This window comes from Aythya fuligula, chromosome 3, assembly GCF_009819795.1.
Source record: "Aythya fuligula isolate bAytFul2 chromosome 3, bAytFul2.pri, whole genome shotgun sequence".
NCBI lineage: Eukaryota > Metazoa > Chordata > Aves > Anseriformes > Anatidae > Aythya > Aythya fuligula.
Window position 1 is genome coordinate 15,816,136 of NC_045561.1, and position 20,046 is coordinate 15,836,181.

Below are 20,046 nucleotides of genomic sequence, written 5' to 3' on the forward strand. Positions count from 1 at the left end.
AAGCTATTGCCTAATCTTAAAATGCATCAAATGAGGAAGCCTTGATTTGAGAAGTGTAGCAGATTCCACCTCGTATGACGTTTAGGGTAAAGACTTTTCTTCCCATCCCCACTGCAAAATGTTTTCCCACTGCAAATGGCTCGGTGAAAACCATGACTCTCAGACCAGCAGTCGACTCTTAGAAATCAGTGAAAAAAACAGTGCCTGTTTGCAAAGTCCCTCAACAAAGGCAGCATATACCTCAACATTAATTGTTCTTGTCTGGGTTATTCCAGCCAGGACCCCAGGTGAGACACAATAGAAGGGTAAAAAAAAAAAAAACATCGGTAGAAGGAAGATGAAAGAATATTTAAGAGAAAGCCAACCCACTGCCCAAATGGGGGAGGGGAGGCAGGCATGGAAAATTAACAAGACCCAGAAAGAAAGAAAAAAAGGGGAAAAAAAAACATGAATCTGGAATAAAATATAAAGTTTACTAAATATTTGCTGCAGAAAGAGGAGGAAAACCTGACCTCCATGGCTATGAAATCAGTGCCTCCCCACTTCTCTCTCTTCTTAGTTATAAAGGAGACTGGGAGACCAACCTGAGATCTATGACTCCATGATCTGCTATCTGGGAGATCTGAGCTCATTACACTCTCTTCTCTAGCCAGTTTCCCTGCCTGTCTATCCAGTTCACCAAAGTTCTACTCCAATTTTTCTTCCCATGGAAGTCAGTAACAATACATCAACAGCTTATGTGGGCATTTCCTCTGCTAGGTGGGTGACCGTACCTGCATGCTACACTTGTAAGAGAAAATTCACCTACCTTGGTGGTGATGCTGGTGGAGTATAAAACGCAAGTGCTGAGGGAAAAGGCTGTTTCTTCAGTGCTTGAACAAGATTAGGCTTATATTCTGGATCAACACACCATAACGAACCTTTTCCATTCACCTGCAAGGAAGAAGCATTGCAAATTAGAACATCCAGGGACCAAGTTATTTCATATTCCCAAGACACAGCAAAGTGTGATAATGTAGGCACCACTTCTGTGCTGGTGAGGTACAGCACCCTCACGTGGCTCCATGATCTGAATGGATGAACGCGATGAGTGTGCAGCCTGGAGACCCCTGTTACATGGTATGGAAACGCCTGTCTTGCAGCTTGGGATACCATTTCCAAAGCTCCTTCTTTAAAACCCTGTTTTCTTTCAAGTTTGTTGACTGAAAGCTGTAAATTTTATTTAAACACTTCATCAACACCAAAGCCAAAGAGCCTTCCCCTTAATGGAGATATGGCAACATACTCATTTAACTTTATTCCATCTGTAAAAGCAATTTGTTGGATGCTCAGCTACAAATTGGATTACCATATTCACACTTCTTCAAAATCTGAAAACCTAACTAATTCATGTATTTTTGATGCACCTGATGATGTTAGCACTGTTGTGCCCATCATTCCTGATGTTAAATTTGATATTGCAAAAGTCAAGCAGAGCCATAGGAACTCACCCCACCAGCAAACCTGCTCTGCACTGTTTTATCTATGACTTTAGGCAAGCACTTCTACGTGATACCCAATTCAGTTTAACTGCAGGCTGCAGCCAGAAAGGGGCTACTTTCCCTCTTTCATCTTCCCAGCCACTTACTTCCACCAGCTTGCTGACCTGACAAAACACCACCATAATTTTTAGTGGGTGCTCTGCACGCGAGCTGAACAAGTGCACACCCTGAAGCAATACAAACGTTCAACCCAGTGCAAGAGGCAATAAGCAGGGTGACTAAATAAAGCATGGAATCATCTCAGCTTTAAAACAAACTATCAGTATTCCTGGAAGAGGTCTAACCACAGAAACAGAAGTGACAGTGTATGGGTTGAGCCTAAGTAGCCTGTGCAACCAAAGACCACTTGAACTCAGCCATTTGTCCTAGCAGATAAAGCCTAGACAAGCCAGGATGTTAAATTGCCTTCAGAGGTTACTATTTCATGTCAATAGTGTCATCTTTTTCTGCATCTTTCTAATGCTCCTAATTTGACTTGCAGTATTTTATCTAAGCAAATTAAAAAAAAAAAAAAAGGAAACAAAAATATCCTGGCATTTTGAAATGTTGGACTGTGTTGTGATGACAAAGTTCCCAGGCCCCAGAATTTCTCAGGGCTTGATTAAAGCAACTGATGCTGGAAACAAGATGCCCCTCATCATGCAGCTTTGTCCTTTGACCTTTCAAAAAAACAAAAACGGGAGTTAGGGGGGAAGGGATAGCACTGATAAAATATGGACTAGTGCTCTGATGTATTTATACCCAAAAAAGGGCCATGGAAAATGATTCTCCTTAGGAGGATATGCTGTGGAGAGACAGCATGTGGAGAGATGGCCACCAGGAGCAGCTGGAGAAGCTACCACAACCAGCAGCTTGCCTATATCTGGGCACACAACACTGGCCCAAGCATTGACTGTTCTTTTCTATGGAAAATAAAGCAAATCAACTCCAAAGGCAGTTTCGGTTACTCTGTTTGTGTTCACCTGGTTCTGGGGGAAAACACCTGCACTAGGAGCAGCCCAGCAGGAGCTGCAGCCTTCAGCAGCTGTTTGTTCCCAGCTTCCACTCAGCACGGGGCACCCCATGCAGCTCCCACCAGTTGCTTCCACTGGAACTAGGTGAATCACTGGGAAATCCTGTGCGTGTGTGGAAGATGTATCTTGAAGTTTATGAGGTAACAGACAGCTCTCCTCTGTCCCTACAGGTCTATAGATATATTCTGCACCTGGGACAGGGCAATCCTGGATATATGTACAGACGGGGGGATGAGGGGGTGTAAAGCAGCCCCACAGAAAGGGATCGGGGGGTTTTGGTCGATGGAAAGTTGACTGTGAGCCAACTGTGTGCCCTGGCAGCCAAAAGGGCCAACCATGTCCTGGGGCGCATCAAGCATGGCATTGCTGGCCAGCTGAAGGGAGCGACTGTCCCCTCTGCTCTGCACTGGTGTGGTCTCACCCTGAGGTGAGAGGTGGGCACCACAGCATAAGGAGGAAACAAAACTATTAGAGAGCGTCCAAAGAAGGGCTACGAAGATGGTGAAGAGCCTAGAGGGCAAGGTGTATGAGGAGCAGCTGAGGGCCCAGGGTTTGTTCAGCCCCGAGCAGAGCAGGCTGAGGGGAGGCCTCATGGCGGCCTGCAGCTCCCTCACAAGGGGAGCGGAGGGGCAGGCACTGAGCTCTGCTCCCTGGGGACAGTGACAGGACATGAGGGAACGGCATGGAGCTGGGAGAGGGGAGGGTCAGGCTGGGGGTTAGGGAAAGGTGCTGCACCCAGAGGGTGGTTGGGCACTGGGACAGGCTCCCCAGGGAAGGAGAAAGGGAGGTTTGTTGAAGATATTCAAACCCTGTCCCTGTCAAGTAAACCTCGGCAAACAACCTGCACATGATAGCACCACAGTTAAGTCCGTACAGAAAGGGTAATGTACATTTTAGCAGAGCAGAGATCTGATGTGCACACACCCTGCTGCCATGGCACAAGAAGTTCCTCTTGTCGAGCACTGGCTCCTGAGACATCCCAAAGCAGCTACTTTCCCTTATGACTCTTCAACTCGTTTTACCACCATCACTATGCAAAAGCACACAGCTTTTCCACGTAACTGGCAACAAGGGCAGAGGAAGAAGCTTTCACACCCCTCTACAACCCCAAGGGCACGTGCCCTGTCACTTTTCCCTGCGGGAGAGCTCCCAGCACTGTCTCACATTTCGGGCCAGCCCAGGGGAATGGGAACACCTCCGGGGTGACCCCACCGGGCTGCAACCCGAGCCCCTGCGCCTGCTGCCAGCTGCCCTTTCACCACATGACTTTCAGTATCGACCCCGCCACCGTGTCTGCTTGGAGAGGAAAAAAACCAACTAACCAAACAACAACAAACGTAACGTCAAGTATTTTTCAGCAGTGCAAGCCATGGCAGTCTTCCCCCGCAATCCATGCTGGTTGCTATCTAGAGAGCGTCCCTGAGTGACTGCAGCCTGCTGCCACGGGCAGGGTGGATGCACGTAGCCAATTTATATTAATGTATAGGCAAACAGCAGCCATCCTCAGCTACGTCTGTAACAAGATGTGGTGCAGCCCAGTAAAAATAGATCTGTGGAGCAAAAGAGTCATTGCTGAACAATCGCCCATGCTAGATGTGTCTGGGAGGTCTCACTTCACATCAGCTCAAGCAGAGACTTGTGGACGATGTCCATCAGCAGTCGGGGCACAGTAAGCGTGCTTCCACAGCCTGCTTGCCAGCTTAGCATCAGCCACAGTGAATCCAGTTCACATGTCCTAGAACTGCCCTGCATGGGTGGTAACATAGAAAATGAGGAGACACTGCAGATTTTCATAGCTGATGACTGGCTGGCAGCAATAGCCAGCCAACTATCAGAAAACTGAGCATTTCACAGGGTGCAAAGGGCACAGATCCTTCCCTTTCAGATACTGACACTCTTCCAATATGAGAGGCAGACTTGTCTGAGAGCCAGAAAAGGCTTTAAAACCCTTCTTATCCTGCTCCCTTACTCTGCTCCTCTGATGCAACCCCTCACAGGCATCTCTTCTTCTGTGGGCACTCAGGATAGCAGAAAACCAATCATGTACTCTCTTCCAGAAAACAATTAAGATGTCATTAGCAAAGAAAAAAATGGAAGAGGACAAATTACCTTGCTCTCTTTAAGAAGCCCACAGAGGCATCACTAGCACGTGGTTACAGATAATACAATCAGCTACACCGAGCTTGTAAGCTAGTGCTGCTTGCTACAAGAAGTCACACCTTAGGAGCACAGCCAAAGGGGTCCACAGCATCAACGTGATCCTCCTCCATTTGGTACATGGATATATATATCCATATCCTCCACTGATACCTGCTGAGTGCAAGGCTCTACACGGAGGACCTCCACCTACCTTGAGAGGCTGTCAGACATGCCAAACACTGCATGCATTTCTGATAACAAGCCTATTGCCACTTAGGCTGATGTCCAAGCACACAGGTTCAGGGTTTGTTAGTTGACTTTAGGGCAGGGTGAGGGGGGTGAACACTGTTCTGTTTTGTTTTGTTTCCAGATTCAGAGCTGCCTTCTTGAGGAACAGGATGGGAAATGAGAGAGGAAGGAAGGAAATCACTAATAAAATCATTCAAGTCAGTAGAAGAAACAAGCTATACAGAAATAAGTATTCGTGACTTTAAGGAGTAGATCTTTACATGTAGCTTGTCTCAAAAAGACTGCAGACACAGTTATGACAGCACCATTACAACAGAGGTGAAAGCACAAAAACACTACAGTATACTAAACACAGGAATAAAGAAGACTGTTTGAAAGCTCAATCTGTGCTAAGAGAAGATCACAATTGAAAAGTCAGTGTAATATACAAAACAGCTTTCAGACTGAGAAACACACCTTATCACAGCGCTTCCATTATTTTCCTACAATAATTCAGATGCTTTTCCTAGTAAAAAGTTTAACGGAACAGCAAGCAAATAAGTGAGCTGAGGTATGTGAGAGTACAGGACAGGAAAATACAATTTGAACAGAATTTATTGGAAATGGGTTAATAAATAGGAAATATTGGCATCAATGAGTTCAGCACAACACCAAGAAATTTGAAAGATACCCGAATTCATGGTAGGTCTGTGCAATCTTAGTTTGAGCTATTATTTTCCTGACGCAGTTCCCAAAGCACAGCCTGCCACTATGCCACCCATGTCCTGCAGTCTGCATCTTCCAGTTACTTTCATGTTGTTCCCACTGGTGGAGCAGTGACTGTGTGTATTCACACGTGCGTGGAGGTGGGAAGAGGACAAACATCCTCGAGCTCTGCAGCTTGGCACCTCCCACCAGCAGCAACCATGGGCTGCTGGAGGAAAACACCTCCGTGGGTTACAACACACTTGCTGTAGGTACAAACTCCAGTTTCAACTGCAAGGCTGGCACCTCTGCTGAACTCACAGAGAGCTCTGCAGAGCTTACACTTCTACAGTTACTCCAACAATAGACTGCTTTGGCAGGTACCCTAATGATTATATCCTCCCTAGCAGTGAAGGTACCACGTGTCAATTCCAAACATCATTATATGACCCAGTTCAGAAAATTAGCACAGGCAAAAGATTGTTTTATTTGCTTTTTAAATTTATCCTCAAACAAATGAGTTCCTTTAAAGAAAAAAAAAAAAAGGCACAAGACATCCTAGAATAGATGTCTAAAACATCAAGCTGACTATTATAGCCTAGCAAAATTGTAAGTAGAAACAAGGCCCTTTACAATAACATGTCAGCCAGCTTTGTAAAGGATCCATCACAGTTAGCTCTACCCAGCTTAATACTAAACAGAAATACAGGATGACAAAAGTGACTTGGACACTTGTGGTATTTCCAAACTATCCCTGGTCATAGGTAAAGTGTTAAAGGATTTCAATATACAACTGTTTCACACATGGGAGGAGGGGAGTCCATGAAAATAACAGGGTTTTCTTAATTTCCTCGTGAATTTCAAGCTCTACTCAACTCCCTCCCCCCAGGCCTCACCTTGCCATGGCTTCTCTCCACCTTTCGGAAACATTTGTTCAAGGAGAGGTTGTGTCGGACAGAGTTCTTCCACCCCGTCGGTGCTGTGGCAAAGTAGGGGAAGCGCTCCAGGATCCAGCTGTAGATTTCTTTGACTGGGAGGCTCTTGTTGGGGGAGTGCTCGATGGCCATATAGATGAGGAGGCTGAAGGAATAAGGGGGTTTGGAAGTCGATGATTTTTTCTCTGGGTTCTGGTAGCAGGACGGCGAGAAGGATGGCACGCTGTCACCCTCTATGTCATACAAAGGGCTAACAATTGGAAGACCCTCGCTTCCAAGGCTGAAGTTTGTGAGAAGATTAGTACTTTCGTGCAGCCAGTTCAAATTTGTGAGTTCGTCATCAGTTGAATCGCTGTCCACCACTGTGGCCTTGGGCCTCCCAGCATCTCCTGCTTCAGGCAAGCTTCCCATCCTGTGGACCTGCCTTAGTCCTGCAGCTTTTTCTGCTCCTGGCGTTTTAGCTTTCCTGTCCGGAGTCATTCCAGTGACTGGACCCATTTAGCTTTATTGGTCTGCAACAGAGGAGAAAAATCAATGCAAAACTTCAAAATCACGTTCAGTGTCAGCCCAAGCTGAAAAATTCCCAAGGAAATGTGACACCATACTGACCCATGCTGTGGTCACTGAGGAGAGACAGGGTTAAAAAAAACAAAAAACAAAAACCTCTTGTAAACCCTTTTATCTCCCCCGGCTTACAGCCAGAACTCACGGTAAGCCCTTGGAAACTGCTCTACTTGTCTTGAAATTTCAATTTGGACACCGAAATAACAGCTATCGGTGTCAACATCTGAAAGAGACCTCAACAGGTAGGATCTAAACCATTCTGTTCTCACATTAAGTCTTTAATTATATTCATTACATTGTAAATTAACCCTATTTAGAAGTGCTTGCTTTTGATTCCTGGAGAGGAAAAAATAAGTTGCAGATCTTAAATAGCAGACAGTCAACTTGCGGTCCTGGTGCAAATTACGTCTGTACAACCCCCTGCAAGTCCCAGTCATTCCTAGGCACTCCCTCACACTGCAGAGCTTTAAAACAAGCCACCAAGCAAACCGCTATGCTAACAGCTGCTTTTTTCTGCTGATGTAACCATGTCACAGCCTCGCTGCACCTAAAGCTTTGGCCAACACAGCTGTATCAGAAGCACAGATCACTTTACACACGTGGCTATACCAGCCTCCTATAAATGTAAGGCTCTCCAGCTACTGATGCAGAAGTCATCTCACCAGGCAGTGCAATGCACATTAGTGATGTCTTCTTACATTTTTTTGTAGTATTTGCATGAACACGTGGCTTTGTACACTTGGATCTTCTCCTGCAGAGGACATGGAGACAAGGACCCGCTCAGCCTCGTACGAGGGCAAACTGTCAGAGCAAGTCTACTGCTGCTAAGATTTCAATGGAAATTATCGCTTCAATAAGAGTGTTTAGACAATTTTTAGTTAAGTGCTCCACTCTCAGATGGACTTATTAATACAATTTTGTTTGTTTGTTGTTCTAATTCAAGAACAAATACTCTAAGGGGAGAGATTAGTCTGTTTTCTTTATGTTGGAGGAGAGCAACGCAAGAGCAAGGTGCAATGTGGTGACACAGAATCTGCTCCTCCTCCAGAAAAGCATTGTTTCCTATAAGCAATTTCTTCTCGTCATCTGCCTGTAGTCTTTCATGCAGGTACTGCCAAGCTTTCCTTACTTGCCCCTTTTTTTCAGGGGATACCTTACCAGTCCCTTTATGTCAGGGGGCTATGTGAGCTGGAGAAATCAAAGATCCAAACCCCAAAAAGGTGATCTGCCTTGCATGCTGTGGACCAACAACTCCACCTTCTCCAGAAAACAAAATCTGTACTTACACAGTGCTAGAAACCATCCCCCAAAATTCAATTTATGTGCAGGGACAGGCATGATTAACTCAGTCATTAAAAAAAAATAAAACAAAGCAAACTGCTCAAATTGCTCTCTACAAATTACTTTTCCCCCTAAGTTGGTGGATGCTGGCTTTAAAACAGAGCAATTTATACACATGTCTATGTTACTTCTTCAACCCTTCCTTAAATAAAAAACAAACGAACAGTGATAAAATCCATAAAGTAAGACAAACCCAAATTCTGCCACAAAGTTTCACCATTTTCCTTACATGGGACAACATTACTCCCTTGTCCTGTGTCCCTTTACCTATCTATGTACTAGCTTCCACTGCTCGCTGTGTATTGATTTTAGTACTTGGTTCAGAACACGTGAAATTTCCCTTTGCCAGTCTCTGGTCAGCACAGGAGATCAGAACCATGTGCACACAAACAAACTTAGGTCACTGTATTTATTCCTTTCCTGAACATGAGGCAAGAGAGTCTGTTTTAAAATGCAAACATGGCCCAGACACTCCAAAGTGTAGAGAAAAGGGAAACATTAACTTAACCTGGCCCTTCAAATTAGGTCAGCATTGTGGCACCCACATGCTTTTTGTTTGTGTGCTGTTATGTGCTAGCAGAGGACCATTAGAATAATTAATATTCTACTTTAAATTCTTTACAGCAACATATTTATAGTAAATAATATGCAGTGTTTCCCTCAATAGATGCATTATGAAAAGCCATGTTTTAGAACATCTTTGCTGCCCGTCTCTGCTATGAGCAAGCAGGGGATTGTGGACACGGACGATCCAGTGGGAATAGCACTGTAAGAGCACGGAGGGCAGTTCACAAGAAGAGAAGAGCATGTAAGAAGCCCTCTGGTGCAGACATCATGGTAGATTGTGTACAATTGCACCCTCAGATTATTTCCCAATGTTTCTCTCCGTTATCAGCTAGGAAGGTTGAAGCAAACAGGGTTAGAGGGAAGCAGGACTTGCTCTCCAGTGCTCCCACCCCAGCTGAATTAGCAGCACCAATACAAACCATGAGAGAAACCCAGCAGAAAGGCAAGGGTAAGGGTGTGCAAGGCCACCTCGTGGAATTTACCTTCCATTCCTTTTTTCTCTTACTGACACCTTCCCTGCCTCTTCAACTGCTCCTGTGGCAGAAAAAGCCAGGCAGGACAATCCCCTCTGAGTACCTGCTCTGCCGATGAGACAAGATGAGCTCCGTTCCCCTCTCCTCCTGCTGTCCCCCAGCCTCTCCTTGCCGAAGGATGGCAGGTGGCAGCCCCTCACCAGCCTCTCCAGCTGGCACCCCCAGCGCCCAGAAGCTCACTGCTATTGCCATGGGGACAGCCCCAGCCCTGCAAGCAGAGCCAGGACTCAGCCCCCAGCCTTCCGAAGGCAGAAGCCTGAAACACACCTCTACGAACACCAGCTCGGTGCTTCGCCCTGCCAGTGCGTGCACAGGAGTAAAGCAGGAGTATTCAAGGCCTAAGGGCATCACGCACCCAAATCCCAACCCATTCAAGCACCCATTCTGGTGAGCACCTTCAGAACAAAGCCTGCCAAAACATCTCCTCCTCAAAAACAAAGCACTGCAATGGACGTACACATTATTTTGCGATGTAATTATATACAGAGGACTACTACGATTCTGGGACAAGATGATTAAAAAGCTGCAAAGCCAACTGAGGGTGCTCGACTAAAAGCTTGGAAGCACCAGAAAGAAGATGAGAGAGGCAGCCTGCTTTCCAGCACTGGTGATTTTGATATCACTTGAGAGTGCCCGGGAAAGCCAGGAACAGAGCTCCCTTCTAACAGTGCCAAGTCCCGGTAAGTCCTGCTCCCCACACCACCCACGGAGCAGGGCAGACTCAGGCTGTAGGTGTACTGAGGTAGCAATCAGGTTTAGAGAAACCCCAACGTACCTGAGGGGGATATTCAATGTCACGAGACACTGTGCACGGTGCTGTTGCTGAAGAAACCAACCCACACTGCCCGGTAATTAATTACCAGTGCACCAGAAACCGACTACTGGGTCACAGCTGCTTTTAGCAAGCAGCGGGGGAGATGCCTGCTTCTTTTCCGAGCAATGAGTTCCTGGTTGGAAAATCCTCAGCAAGCCAGCCACCAAGTTCAAGGAAAATCTGTCTGCTCCAAACACAGAGAATATCTCTCAAAAAACGTCAATACAAAAAAGCACTTACAGAACAAAATGGTTTTGACAATCTTCTTTCAAACTCAAGAGCTCACTTTGAGAGAGGTGTCGGGGGCTGAAAGACACTCGGTATAGAAAGTGAGGGCTCAAAAGCCAGAGTAAGCACAACACAAGGCACAGTTTTGTCAACAGGTGCCTTGCTGAAGAAGTCTCCGCTCCAGAAGAGTCCAGTGAGGAAGCAGTAGCAGATACCTCGGTCCCACGGTGACCCTTCCCCAAAGCAGCGGTACTGGAGGTAACCACGTGCAGCCACTGCTTTATCACCGCAGCTGCTGCAGGCAACACACAAACTGAGCTCTTTCTGCCTAGACTCAACAGCCCAGAGAAAAAGCATTCAACCTCTTGATAAAAAGAAGAAAAAAAGCAAAATTCTACTTTTTTTTTGTGTGCTGTGTTATTGTGTGAGCAGAGCTGCTGCTTGACCCATCTTCACTTCCCATCTGACACCACCCTGCACTGCGATGAAAGGTGCTACAGAGCATCTCTGAGCACACCCACGCCCCAGGGCAGGGAGACCCCCTCTGGAATTAGCCTTGCCCCTTTGTTTCTGTAGGACTAACCAAGCAACCAGGTCCCATCAGCTAGCAGTGCCTTTGGGAAGACTGCAAACTGCTAGCAGTGCAGTCATTTCCCTCTAGAGTTAGAAAAAGACCATGTATTGAGTAACAAGAGCATGATTTTAATGCAGGGGAAGAGACTTTTAAAGGTATCAAATGAGAGCAGCACTGGAACCACGCTCAGTGCAACAAGCTCAGGGCACGCAGCCTGAGTTACAGGCGTATTTGTACAGTCCTTACATAGGTTTGTGCAAACATATACGGGCTCTGTGAGAGTGTTTAGAAATACCAGCACATGCTTTTGCTTGCAAGCAACTACACGAACATTAAAAGTCTTCTATTGATTTTTCATATTCTCTTGCATTCATAGGAAATGCAGCTACACCAGGGGTTGTCCCGACTTAAACACATCAGTGTGTGCATTGTGTTGTTAAACGGCACAAGCACACGTATAAATGACTGTCACCACTCACACAAAGTTTGCAATACACTTTCCAGCCAGCCCGCTCACAGTAAAGGACCAACGAGAGGCTTTTTTTTGTGTTAAGGGGAAAAGTAACGCAGCTCCCTGCCCGGCTAGTGAAAACCCATTGATAAAAAGATGGAAACGTTAAAAGCACCACATTCACATGGCTGCGAGCATTCAGAGCATGGCACCAGCCCATTTTTCCATCGATTTAACCTTCTCCCCTCCCTCCTCCCCTTTATCCCAGGCTCCTCTCCACTTCACAGCATTGTTCCGCAGGCTGGGGTCAGAGTCAAGTCTCCAAAGCGCTGCAAAAGGCCTATATTTGATTACAATGCTGTGTGATGTCACGTATCCAAGACAACTACGGCACTATGGTCTCCTGAGGACAAAACTACCTCTTGGTGACAGATTTCAGCAGCCTGGCATGCAACTGCATGCATCCGTGGGCTCCAGGCCGGGCAGCTGTGCTCCCAGCAAAGCAGGGCACCAGCACCCTGCCCACTCCTCCTCCTGCCTTGGAAGCCAGGAGAACTGAAGGGTGATTGTTTCAGGTGGTTATTAGCCTCTTCGAGTCAGTCTGCCACACAGAGAACCTGTGAACTTCTGCATTTCTTCCTGGCAAAAGTGTGTGCAAAAGAAAACAGAGGGGCTCCAGGTGCAACAGTTCCAAGCTTCTCCCATTTTAACGTCAATAACCTCCCACACCCTTTCATCTAATTAAGGGCAGGGGCTTAAAAAAAAAAAAAAAAAAAAAAAAAAAAAAAAAAAAAAAAAAAAAAAGGAAACTAATAACAACTGATGAAAGGATCTGATAGTAATAGAAGCTAAAATACACTCAGCATAATTTGAAAAGGGAAGGGCATAAAACCTTATCATAGCCTAGGAAAGGAAACAGACATTTTATCCAACATCTAATTTGTATTTAAAAAGTTTGTTAATTAAATATACATACACACACACACGTTTTTGGGATTAAAATAAGTATTTTGAAGGAAAACGATATGTAAACTCAGATAGGCCCAGGCAATGGGGCCCTCCAGGCCTCATCCATCGCAGAGCCTTTGGACTGTGTCCTTCAGGGTTGCCTCCAAGGAGCCTGAAATCGCACTGTGAAGGGCTGCAGCCAGCTTGGGACACGGTTCCTCCTGCCTCGGATTTAAAACGTGCATGTGAAAGCAGTCCAGGTATAACAGAGAAACTGGGAAGTGAAAAAAAAAAAAAACAAACAAACCAGGGAAATCTAAACCATTTAAGAGAACTTGGGTGTCACTGGAAGTGGAAAAGCTTGGTGGTTTTTTTGTTTGTTTTTAAACAGGAAAAGTGCTTTATGTCCAATAGCAAAGCTGCTTAAATTCAGTACACTGCTTGCTAAATGAACTAAAACACACACAGACGTGAGCCACTGCTATGTTCAGAAATGCCTCATTTGAGCAAGTGTATTGCCATGTAGGGCTGATGCTGATTTTGTTTTCATGATAACTGTTACATGTTTCTCTACCCTCCCCTTGAACCAGAAGTGAATATTCTTTTAGCTACATTTCAGCTACTTTCTATAACAATTTACTACTACTAGCAAACAATGTTATATTTTCCATATCACTTTTCTGCCTTCTTCAGCCTTAAAGCACCAGAATTTCTCATTTTCCACTGAAAACCAACACGCTCGAGCTTCACCTGAAGTGACCCTTACGCAAGATTTAATTTACAAGCACCATCAGCACCTAACACAAAATACCCTTCACATTATGACTTCGTAATTGATGAGCTTTCGCAGATTGCTATTTCCCTGTTACCAAAGTGCAGGTTTTCCTCCCAGTTGTCAGGCCCAGACACATTTTGAGAGGGCTTTTCAGGAACCCTCCCTGTGCAGGACAGGCCCAACTTCTGCCCTGCTGCTTGATTTTCCTTTTAGCCATATCCCAAAAGCAGCTGTTAGCATCAATGTATCTTGATGCAGGCCAAATATACGAACACCACCTGCTGGCATCCTCAGAAGCACTAAGGCACTCCCAACTCCGTTGAATCTGGCTTTCTGTATTAAAATTCCACCAGAAGAATCCCTCTGCTAACAATGGCTGGGGCACAAGATGATCCTTTCTTCCCCACAGCAATCAGACGCTGGAACAACTGGGCCAACCCAGTTCGTCGTCACACAGAGCCCTGCGGGCTGCCGGCACACCTTCAGATGAAATCCGACGGATGATGCAAGTTTCTCTGACTGCAGAGGAAAGGCAGCTGTGCCAACAGGTAGGTCACTGAGGCACCAGCTGACATCTGACACTTCTCAGACTGCACAGCCAAGAGTCCAAAAGCAAATGAGCTCGTACTTTGACTGGTCAACATCCCTACACCAGGTGACATTTTCTGATTGCTGGTCCAGGGATTTTGGCTCACCGGCCAGAGGATGAGGGTTGAGCAATTGCTCCTGGTGTTTGGCAACCAGCTTCCCAGCTCCCACTCCCAGTTTGAGTTTGTGTGAGCTTTTCAGTCACCGAGCAATCTTCGCAGGCAGTAATTATCTTTTAGGCGACTACACACTTGTCCCGAATGCAAGCACAATGCAGTGCAGCAACAGGTTGTTGAAAAGGAAGCAAACAGCAACCACACATTAACCAGGAAACTACAAGTAGCTACAAAGTGCAAGACAAGAGCGTACTAAAAATGATCCAAAAAAAAAAAAAAAAAAAAAAGACGACAAAAAAAAAAAAACCCTAAGCATGGTCACTCTACCTGAGGCAGGATTTGGAAGTACATGAGGTCCCACTTTGTGAAGCACACACCCCATCCCCAAAAAAGCAAGTGCATTTCATGCAGCACACACAGGTGGGGCGCTCACCTGGTGGAAAATGAGTGAAATAATATAAAGATGGAGTAGAAGCACCTGAGTACCCCCAATCCAGTGCTTAATAGATGGAAAACATGGTCACTCCAGCAGGGTCAGAGGTATCCAGTGATGCTGTTGAGGCACACTGAGCAATGCCAACCAGTAGCTCTGACACAGACAGGCCATGCTCAGTGCCAACAGAGGGGAAGGACAACACTGCCTCTCTGCAACGCATTTCTAACTTGTTCCTTTGGTAAGTCCCAGAGAAGAGGTGGTACCCAGCTTGGACTAAACTGCCCTCCTGTAGGACAGCCAGCGGGGGTACCACAGGGGCAAGCAGACCACATGGGGACTTTCTGCCAGCAGGAACTGGGTGAAAGCAAGCACAATTCATATTCAAATCCTTGCAGAGGGCACAGAAGGAGAGATTTCTACAGCAGCAGTAGCTAATTTAATAAGGGAGCTCTTAAGATACCCTAACCTCTGAAGAAAAGCAGAGAACTTGAAGTCTAGGTTGAACTTAGAAAAAAAAAAAAAAAGAAAAAAAAAGATTTGAACATAATAGAAAAAAGTAAAAACAACATTGCTGAGTTTTGGCATAAATCATCTGATATACATACAAATCGCAAGCTTCCCTTAAAATGAAACTGGCACTCAGGTAACCATCCTGTAACACTGATAACACAGGTAACCACCCTACACACAACAGCCAGTCCTCCCAGTTACCTCCAGGCCCTCAACAGCTCTTTTCCAGTGCAAGTGGGATCCAGTGCTCGTGCTTCGGAAGCCCTAACGTTTTACAGGAAAGAGACAAGTACCAGAGGCCACAGGGATGCCATCCAGCATCAGACAGCACTTCCTCTGCACTACCTAATTCATTACTAAATGGGTAAGTTGTCTCTTACCTGAACTGTATTTTGCGAATGCCCTGGAGTATCCGTATGTGCTTTTACCCAGCACAGGGAGGCGGAGAAAGAAAGTTTATCACCGCTCAACATGTGCTCAGATCAGCAAGTGAGAAGGCACGTGCAATATGGCAGGGAATGGATAAACATGTACATGTATTATGTGCAAAGGTCCCTTCAGAGACAGCATAGAAGCATCTCAGACATTTCTTGTTTTACTTGCGGATGTCTTCTCTGGGAGTCAAGGAAGCTGCCAGAGCTGGTACAAGACATGCAGGCAGCACACAAAACCTAAGACAGAAACCAATCCTTGAATTCATGATACCAGGGACCTGGACAAGGTTTGCAGTTTGCAAGTGCACACTTGTCAGCAGACAAAACAGCGTGTTTACATGAGTCACAAAACACCGATGACAGCAGAATTTCTGCACAGGAAGTTGCACAACACCATCTAATTGTCAAGCAGGAGGCACAGGAGGCAGACTCAACTGCCTCACTCTATCTACTTCCCTCCAAAAAGGAGGCTGGTTGCAACCAACACCATGACATCTCAGGCATGATCTTATCCATAACGCACCTCATTACATGGGAGGGGGTGGAACAATAAAAAGAAAACTCAAGGAGCCAAATGGAACAAAACATGCAGAATTCACACCTCTGCTAAAAGGTGAAAAGCTGCAGCTGACAGCCTTCACTTACGGGGACAAAAGGCCTAAGGCTGCTTCTCCTTGATGAAGGGTCTGTGAAGGAAGGCAGTATTTCACACAGCTAATTTTGCACCTTGATGGTGCAGTAAGAATATCCCATTGAAGGATATGGCCTAAGAGGCATAGAGCAACAGCAGCAGTGAGCACACCACCCCCTCTTCCAATGCCCGCATGTTCTGCAACCTCACAGGTTATGGTCCAGCTGGGAGGAAGGCAGAATTACAACCCTAGTGGCAACAGCATCAGAACTGCCACTGTTTTTATGGGAACCAACATCTCCACGCAAGAGCCGTACCACTTTCTCGTCAGTTTGAGCTAAGCCCTGTATGGCCTCTTCAGGTGCCAAGTCATCTTGTTGGCTGAAAGAGTCGGCCTTCGCTCTACGTGATGGTTCTTCAAGGCAACTAAGTTGAGCAGGCAGAGCCTGTTTTTAGTAAAGATGGTAAAAAATGAGATGCTTCTCCTACACTGGCTTGTCAGGCAATCCTTCTAGTGTGACAGTTCCAATACACATCCCTGTATCTGTTAGTTCCTTAATGGACTGGCATGTTCCTACACTGCAATAGCTGTTGGCAATGCTGGCACCTTTCATCATGAACTCCCCAGAGGAAATGGGAAAGCTCTTCAAGAAGCAAACGTTTGGCAGCTGGAGCTGTTGAATCAGCACACTCCTTGGTTGATGTCCCTTTTGGAATAAAACACTTTAGGGCTAAACAATACCTACAGAGCTCCTTCAGTACAGCTTGGCCTGCAGCACCTGAAGGGGTCAGACCTTCATCCTGGCAACAAAGACATCGACCAGGTTTCATACCAGTGAATCCCCGCAAAAGCACTTGGAACCACACACCCAGAATGCTGCAAGACCAATGCCTCCAACCCCCAAATCCCTCTGCTCCCAAAGGCAGCACTGCAGCCTGAATGAACATAGCATCCTCACCACACTCTGCAAGCGTAAATGTGATGTAGAGCATCAGAGCTCTGCTTATGGGCACATTAAAAAGAAACAAAACAAAACACAGAGAAGTCCTACACATTTTATGTATCTCAAACATATGGTGTTAGAATTCCCATCTCATTTGTATTTCTCCAAAAGCCAAGTCACAGCTTGACAACAGTTTTAGGCCAGTGTAAGCAACGACAACTGCCAGAAAAAGCAGTTCCCCCTGTGACCACTCTGGCTGCTCATACCCATCCCCACACTGACCCAGTCCTTGAGGTGGTGTGGATATCAGTGTGGTGTACCACACAAAATGGACAGGTGGGTAAAACTGAGGTGAGGCTGGGACTTACCTTCCTTCGTAAGTGGCAGGAATGGACCACACGCTGAGCACCTACACTGGGGTGAAGGCAACATGGGAACAGACGAGCACAGAAATCATGACAACTCACTACCTTATTCCGTAAGCAGCATAAGGGAATTATCCTGCCGAGCACTTTGCACTGAGGCATACAAAAACTATTCCCAAGGTCCAAAGAAGTTGGACATGCCTTGGACCTGAGCAGAAGCCATGTTGCTGCAGCCCCATAATGCCTGGTTTAAAAATAATACATACTGGTACTTAAGTTCATTAGCTCAAGCTCTGTGCCATGCTAATTGCCACAGTACAGGTTTCAAGTCAAAGCTGCCTTGTCCAGCTACCTTCTGTAGAGCTTGGGAAATGTCAACTGGCACCTGTCAAAAACAAACATGCACCAACACCACAACGCTGTTCCAAGTTTTGTCAATGTAGGACTGTGCCAGCTTCATTTATCTTGCACAGATTCATCGCCACACTGGGTTTCTAGGAGAACACAAGACCCCCAAATCCAAAAACGTAACAGAAGTTGATTGAAATGATTCACATGACGGTACATTGCAAGCCAACCACTACCCAAGTCCACTTGGATCTAAGTCACCCATAACAAGATTTGGAGTATACACCACTTGCCACATTTCTTAAAATTATCTTGATCTGTGCCAAACCATGGGTTAGGCACAAACCTAACCAAGTTATCCTCAAAGCATTGAAGTAAAATGTGACTTAGCATTTTTTTTTTAACAGGTTTTGCAGAATATGTTCATCTCTAGCCTAGCTAACCACTGAAATAGGGACATACGCTTACTGGGCCCTGCCTCTTTGTTTGGGCTTTAACAGAATCCAAATCTTTATGGACAGAAGCGTGATCCCCCTACAAACTGAGACACCAGGCGCACATTCAGGTAACCCACACACACGTTACGCAGCTCCTCAGCCACGGGTGTGCTCCAGCACCAGGCTCCACCTCACGCAGGTAAAAGCCCCGGGCCTGTGAGGCACCAGGAGCAGCTCCCAGCCCCGTCAGTTCCTTATCAAGAGGGTTTCCAGAGCCTCCACCTGCCCTGCAGGATGCCCCCAGCCCACCTCCCGCACCCCCCCAGCGCGCAGCAGCGCCCCGCGCACCCACCTGCATTCCTGGGGAAACTTTCCACCAATTTGGGCAAAGCCGCGCGCGCAGCAGGATAACCTACAGCGCGTACCGCTTGCTTCACTCCCTAACTACCAAACGAGCAGCTCCGGGATTTTATTTTATATTTAAAAAAAAATAATGCTGGAAACACGGAAGAGCGAGGCGCGGCTCGGCGGGCCGAAGGCAGGCTCGGGGGGGGGGGGGGGGGGGGGGGGGGGGGGGGGGGGGGGCGAGCCGGCAGGCTGCCTGCCCGCCTGCCTCCTCATTAGCGCTCATCAGCTAACGAGCCCGGCTCCCCGGGGCCAGGCGGGCACAGCCGGGGGTGCGGGAGGAGGAGGAGGAGGAGGAGGAGGAGGAGGAGGAAGGGGAGGAAGAGGAGCCGCCCCCTCGCGCTGCCGGGCAGCGCTTCCTCCCGCCGCCGCACGCCGAGGGCCGGGGCGCCATTTCGGGCCGAGCCGTGCCGAGCCGTGTGGTGCCGAGCCCAGCCCAGCCCGGCCGAGCCGAGCCGTGTGGTGCCGAGCCGTGCCCGCAGCGCCCCGCCGCCGCCGCCCCATTGTCCCCCCTATGCCCCCGCGCGGCGCCCGGCCCGGCCACGCGTCCCCGCCGCCCCCCCCGGCAGCCTCTTCGCCGCGCCCTCCCTATTGGGGGAAGCCGAAACCCCCTCAGACCCTCCCGAAATAATAAATATATATATATATATATATACATATATTTTGTTCTTTTAAATAAAATGGAGAAAGCAACCGCGGGCGGGTAGACGGGAAGGGAGGCGGCCGCTCACTCACCGCGGTCATGAAGCCGCGCTGCCGGGAGCGCGGGCACAATATGGCAGCGGGGGATGTGTCAGGGAGCAGCAGCTGCGGCGGCGGCGCCTCCCTCCCCGCCTCCCCATGGCAACCGGGCCCGGCCGCCACCCCACCGCCGCCTCCCGCCCCGCCCCGGCACGGCCCGGCCCGGCCCCGGCCCGCCCCAGCCTCCGAGCCCCGTCAGGGAGCCCGGCCCTGGGCGGGGGGGGGGGAGCCCGGTTCCCGTCGAGGCTCCCCGGCCCTAGCCCTGCCCCCGAGCCAGCGGCCGCCCGGAGAAAGTTTCCTGGGCAGCTTGCTTTCCCCAGAGATTAAATCTGCCTCTTTTATTTTTTTCTTCCCTTGTGTCAACTTGACACACAAGAAGGATCCCGGCAGCACAAGTCCGCACGCTGCCATGTTTGCTCTGCCTTGCCCCGCATTGTGCTCGCCCGTGCCTTTGGGTCTGAGCCTGGCAGGGCGAGCACTTGGCTGCTTGCTCGGCGCACTTAGAGGTTTACAGCGTAGTAATAGGAGCTGGGAAATCATTCACAGGCAGCGGGAAGAAGTTTTCTTTTGCACCCATCTGCCACCACAAAAAAAGTTTGTTCAGCCTTCCAAGGCTTCCTTGCTGGCTGCAGGACACTGCCTTTGCCTGCCCCTGATGCACTGCAGTCATTTCTTTTGCAAGGGAGAATGGGGAAGTGTGAGTGTTTCAAGGGAATTCCCCTATTCCCCCACTCC

At 47.6% G+C, this 20,046-nt stretch overlaps 1 protein-coding gene across 2 annotated transcripts in view; it reads right to left on the bottom strand.

The window, feature by feature from the left end:
• The window catches only part of FOXN2 (forkhead box N2), a 28,691-nt gene extending 9,326 nt beyond the window's left edge, over positions 1-19,365 (bottom strand). For both annotated transcript variants that reach the window (XM_032185523.1, XM_032185522.1), the window contains exons 1-3: positions 19,306-19,365; positions 6,523-7,073; positions 809-933 (exon numbers count right to left, since the gene is read on the bottom strand). In XM_032185523.1, the coding sequence (XP_032041414.1) occupies positions 809-933; positions 6,523-7,059 (662 nt within the window). In that variant the 5' untranslated portion in view covers positions 7,060-7,073; positions 19,306-19,365. The remainder of the gene's footprint in view (positions 1-808; positions 934-6,522; positions 7,074-19,305) is intronic.
• Between the last annotated feature and the right edge of the window lie 681 nt (positions 19,366-20,046).